Below are 4,598 nucleotides of genomic sequence, written 5' to 3'. Positions count from 1 at the left end.
ATCTAGAACTAATCTAATCTAATCTAATCTAATCTAATCTAATCTAATCTAATCTAATCTAATCTAAATATAGTTTTATAAATCCAACGCACCTTAGTTGTCTTAACTTTGTTTCCCGTACTGCAGCTCCATCCTTTGAGATCTGGCAGAACTTTACACTCTTCTCCGTCCATGCAAGGATGCATTTGGCACCACCACTTCTGCGCAACTATTGATGCTGAGAGGAAAACAAAACGATCAAGAGGAGAAAAATCAGCACTAAAAACAATTAACAATATGTTACATAAAAGCACAGCTTTAGTTGGAAGAGTAAAGAAGTTTATTGGCCCGTTATGTTTGAACAGAGCATCTTGATAACTGGCATCTGGAGAGGGCTGCCATTCCTGTCCGAGTGTTTTCCTTATTTTTTTTAGGGCTGAATTACAAGGACTGGGTCAAAGTCAAAATGGTGACTGTTGTGGGCAGGCGTGCTCAATGTGGAAAAGGTGATTGTATGAACTTCGGGAGTGAGGAGACGTGCAGTCAAGGTCTTAAGCTGCTTTGAAGGAGCCGAGAGGAGAGAAACACTTTCTCGTGACATTTCTAAAGTGAGGAGAAAACTGTCAAAACTGAGCCCTTTTCAGGGCTGTTAGACTGAAAACAGGAGCTGGGGATCGATTCACCTGTAACCGAGGACGCTGCTGACATGATATTAAATGACCTGGCCACATGTCGGCTCTGCTGAACATGTCTGATGTAACTCAGCAAAAAGCCTCAGCGAATGAACTGGAAGGTGATTTGATTTCGAGGAGGGTGAAGCCTCACACAACAGAAAAATCCCTTCAAAATCTCACTGAATCCCCCCCCCTTCTTCTTTCATACAAAAAAACTTCTTCTACACAAATGGCAGGTGAAATAAGCACACTGACAGGTATGGCAGTTTCTCGCGGTGTCACACATTTTGAATCTGAAGTCGATTTTCAAGTCATTACCAGAACTGTAATGAGAAGCCTGGCATACCGTCTACACAAGATGGAGCTGCTCTCGTCGTTCCCGCCACCTGTCCGGGGAAGCAGGAGCATTTGACAGTCTGGGATCTCTCTTCGATCTTGTTCTTGTTGCAGCATCGATGCGCGGCAATTACCTCGCAGGTTCCTGCTTTCACGTGAACTGGAAGCAAAAATACAGACAATGGTTTTGAAAGAATGTGACAGCCTTTAGTAACACTTTTCTGAAGGTTTCCCAACACTGTGACATACAGTAACAATGAATAACAAGACTCCTGAACTCTGTGCTTTGTTTTCCATGGTTTTTGTTTGGTTTGGTATAGATTCATATATTTTTTTTGTTTGCTTTTGTCTGTTGTAAAACACTTCACAATCAAAGTGATGAAGCAAACCATTAGTTTTTTTGCAATTGCTCTACTATAATTTAACGCTGTTTATTGCAATGGATGAAATAGTTTCCTGAGTCATATCAAATAGTGCAATTTGAAAGAGTTTACTCAAGTATTATTTTCTGATTTATTAAGATGCAATTCAAAAATGTCCACACTCAGAGTAACTAAAACACTTGGGTCAAACAATTGACCTACATTAGTTCGGCCTGATACTGAAAAAAAAAGGTAATTTCAGCTGTTTTCTTAGGTAAACAAAAGTGATAATTGTCATACAATCAAACAATTTTGCCTACTATTCTTTTATTTATTGTTTGTTTAAGAATCCCCTTTTTTCCTTTTTTTTGGAATCCTTTTTTAGAAAGTGACCTATGATCTAATATGGAAGATTTTCTCTTGCTAATTTGGGCAGAACTCCTACATCGGTTTTAGAAGAACCCATCAATTTATACTGTATAAATAAAAAAGAAATACTGCGCATATTATTATTATTTTTTTTTTACTTTTTGTTACTGGTTGTTTGAATGATTTCCATGACATTGCAATGAGTACCTTTGATGAAATCATCCTACCAAAAACTGAATCACTCATTATGAACCTGCAACCGTATGTTTTTTCCAGTCCTATCGTGTATTACTCGGAAGCTGATAGTTCCTGTCTATAAAGCGCGCAGGACTGAAAATGCACTCATTATGACAGAAATAATCTCTGAAAGGTAATTTATACACATAGCTCTCAGGAAGGCTGAGCATTGTTTCCTCATTACAGTGAAAACGATCTCATTTCTTCCTGGCTTTAAGTCTTGTTTTGACCGTCCAATCAGAACAGCTGTTTGAAATCCAGGACACCCCTCAGGTGGAGGAACTCTGCTTTAAACCCCAGTGCAGCCTGGCCTGCTCACACATCCTTGACCAACATAATGAATCCACTAATTCTACACCCAAACCGAAGGACAAAAAGAGAAGGTTGCATTTTTATTTAATCTAAAAGCATGTAGGTGTAAAAAACTTAAAGATCAGCATTTCTTTATGCATTATCACAATATAAATAATGTTCTCTGCTATTTATCCATTGCTTACAACAATGACAATCTTCAGCAAGTGTGTGTTTATAGATAAGACAAAAAAAAAAACAATGCCTGAGAAGGGGTGGGGGGTAAATAAGCAAAAGTTTTGACATTGCTTTCAGTTAAGCCTTAATTACGCGTGTAAAGATTTTCAATTTGAAACTTGACTTGAAAATAGATTGCAGAGAGCTTCCATCTTCCCATTAGCTGCCAATCCAGAAATCTCATCTACAACATTAAAAACATTTTGCTCTCAATCAATAAGGTGCTATTCACATTCCCACTGAAGGCAAGACAACAATTGCCGACTGAGTGCTTTTCAATGAGCAGTAACTTACTGATGCAAAAACGGGTCAGGCTTTGTGCTCCTGATGTGATTATCCTTAAAGCCACCAGCACGCCCCTCTGTCAAAGTTACTTTCAAAAGTTGGTAAAGCTCAGATAGAATGGTCCAACTTTGTTTAAGAGACACGTGCACGTGGACAAAAGGCAATTACGAGGCATGTAACGGACGATAAAATTTGTTTGTGGCGTGCGGAAAGTGCTTCCAGATTTTAGGCTGAAAGTCATAAGAAATCTCTGCTGACGCTTTTTATGGCAGAGCTTTAAATAAATTTCATCTAAATTCATCTTATGCTAATAAGCATTTCTGTTTTGGTCAGAATGTTGTGACTTTTCCCAAGATGTGATAGCCCTCAGACAATGTGTTGAGGATAACTCTCAGCCACTATCACCAAACTTATCTCATCAAATTTAACATTAAGAGTTATCGTCATGTTTCAGTTGAAAAGGTTGATTAGCTGGGTGTCTGTAATCAAATATATCCAATCATTACTTCTGAGAGTTTCATTCAAATTAATCATGTGATYGATGAGATATTTTGCTAACAGGCAGAGACAAAATAACCMTATTTTCCCCTTTGAAGCRGGTGATAAATAGAAWGCAACAAGGATCACATTGMGTTTTCAAAATGGTTCAGATCTAGTTTGATTGTCTTGGACAACATTTTTGCTTCATGCCTGTTGTTTTGTTGCTTGAACACCAAYTGTGGGTTGATGTAAAARAAAARAAAGCAGRAAGGAAAGTTCCAACCCTGTGYGTCAGGTCTTGGTCTATAGAGTTATTTAAAGTATTGGAAGTGGCTGTTTTGGGCTGGAAGTGTGGCTAAAACTGCTGATTATAACTGAGAATGTTGGCCAAGGTCAGTGACTCTGAGTGTGGACCCAGAAACACCATGCAGTGTGGAGAGGAGGAGAGGGCAGAGGGCATGATGTGCAGGTCAGGCCTGCAGACCCAATGGAAAAAAAAAACAAAAAAAACAAACAACAACTATAAACTGGTTAACTGTTGTTTGTACCGACGAGCTGTGATAGGTAAGAAACAATATCAACAAAAATAAGGGGAAATAATTAAAGTTACAATTAATAACATTACGAATTTTTAAAAATGACTGAGTTTATGTGTTAGATTTAGATCATCTCTACACAGCAATTAATAAAAAAAAATAGAAAAGCCCATTCAAGATGGCAGACATAGCTAACCAACATAATCAAACACAAAAATAGCTACAACTCAGCTGATTTACAGATTCTGAGCTAATTTTTTGTGGTGATATCYGAGCATAATCTCCAACAGCTACACTATAAACTATTCAATGTGCAGCATCTTTTCTTAAAACTGTAGCATTTAATATTAGAGCTGACACAGTCTGTTAGCAAAATATCTYGTGTGCAACTTGACAAGTTTTGATGAAACTCAGACACAAAATAATGGCTGTACATCTAAAGCTCTTTAATATTTAGGGGCAGTACAGTTCTGCCACATCTATTGGACCTCAGCTATATRGCACATAAATAGCTTTAAAGGGGCTGTATCATGTAAAATCAACTTTTTTGAGTTTTATATCATGTTATAATGTTATACTCTCATTAAAAACATGTCCAAAGCCTTGCTTTGACTCGTTCATGCATGTTTGAGAAATCCTGTAACGACTTTAGGCAGCCATGCTGAGGAGCAAAACGACAGGTGGGAACCAGAAACGCCTTTTGATACCAGAAACGCCCCTGGGACATGTCTTTAAGCTGAACTTCCTCATCACAGAGCACACCTCCCCAACCCCCCACCCCACACACCCCGCCCATGACTCCTGCAGGCTCT

The 4,598-nt window shown here is 38.3% G+C and overlaps 1 protein-coding gene across 2 annotated transcripts in view; it reads right to left on the bottom strand.

Moving 5' to 3' along the window:
- tafa3a (TAFA chemokine like family member 3a) overlaps nucleotides 1-4,598 on the bottom strand; it is a 104,631-nt gene that overhangs the window by 8,496 nt on the left and 91,537 nt on the right. For both annotated transcript variants that reach the window (XM_014008645.1, XM_014008644.1), the window contains exons 3-4: nucleotides 1,000-1,149; nucleotides 93-217 (exon numbers count right to left, since the gene is read on the bottom strand). In XM_014008645.1, the coding sequence (XP_013864099.1) occupies nucleotides 93-217; nucleotides 1,000-1,149 (275 nt within the window). The remainder of the gene's footprint in view (nucleotides 1-92; nucleotides 218-999; nucleotides 1,150-4,598) is intronic.

The sequence above is a fragment of the Austrofundulus limnaeus genome, unplaced genomic scaffold (genome assembly GCF_001266775.1).
Source record: "Austrofundulus limnaeus strain Quisiro unplaced genomic scaffold, Austrofundulus_limnaeus-1.0 Scaffold51, whole genome shotgun sequence".
Taxonomy (NCBI): domain Eukaryota; kingdom Metazoa; phylum Chordata; class Actinopteri; order Cyprinodontiformes; family Rivulidae; genus Austrofundulus; species Austrofundulus limnaeus.
Note: the sequence above shows the minus strand (reverse complement) of the source record. Positions and strands in the feature narration are given on the sequence as shown.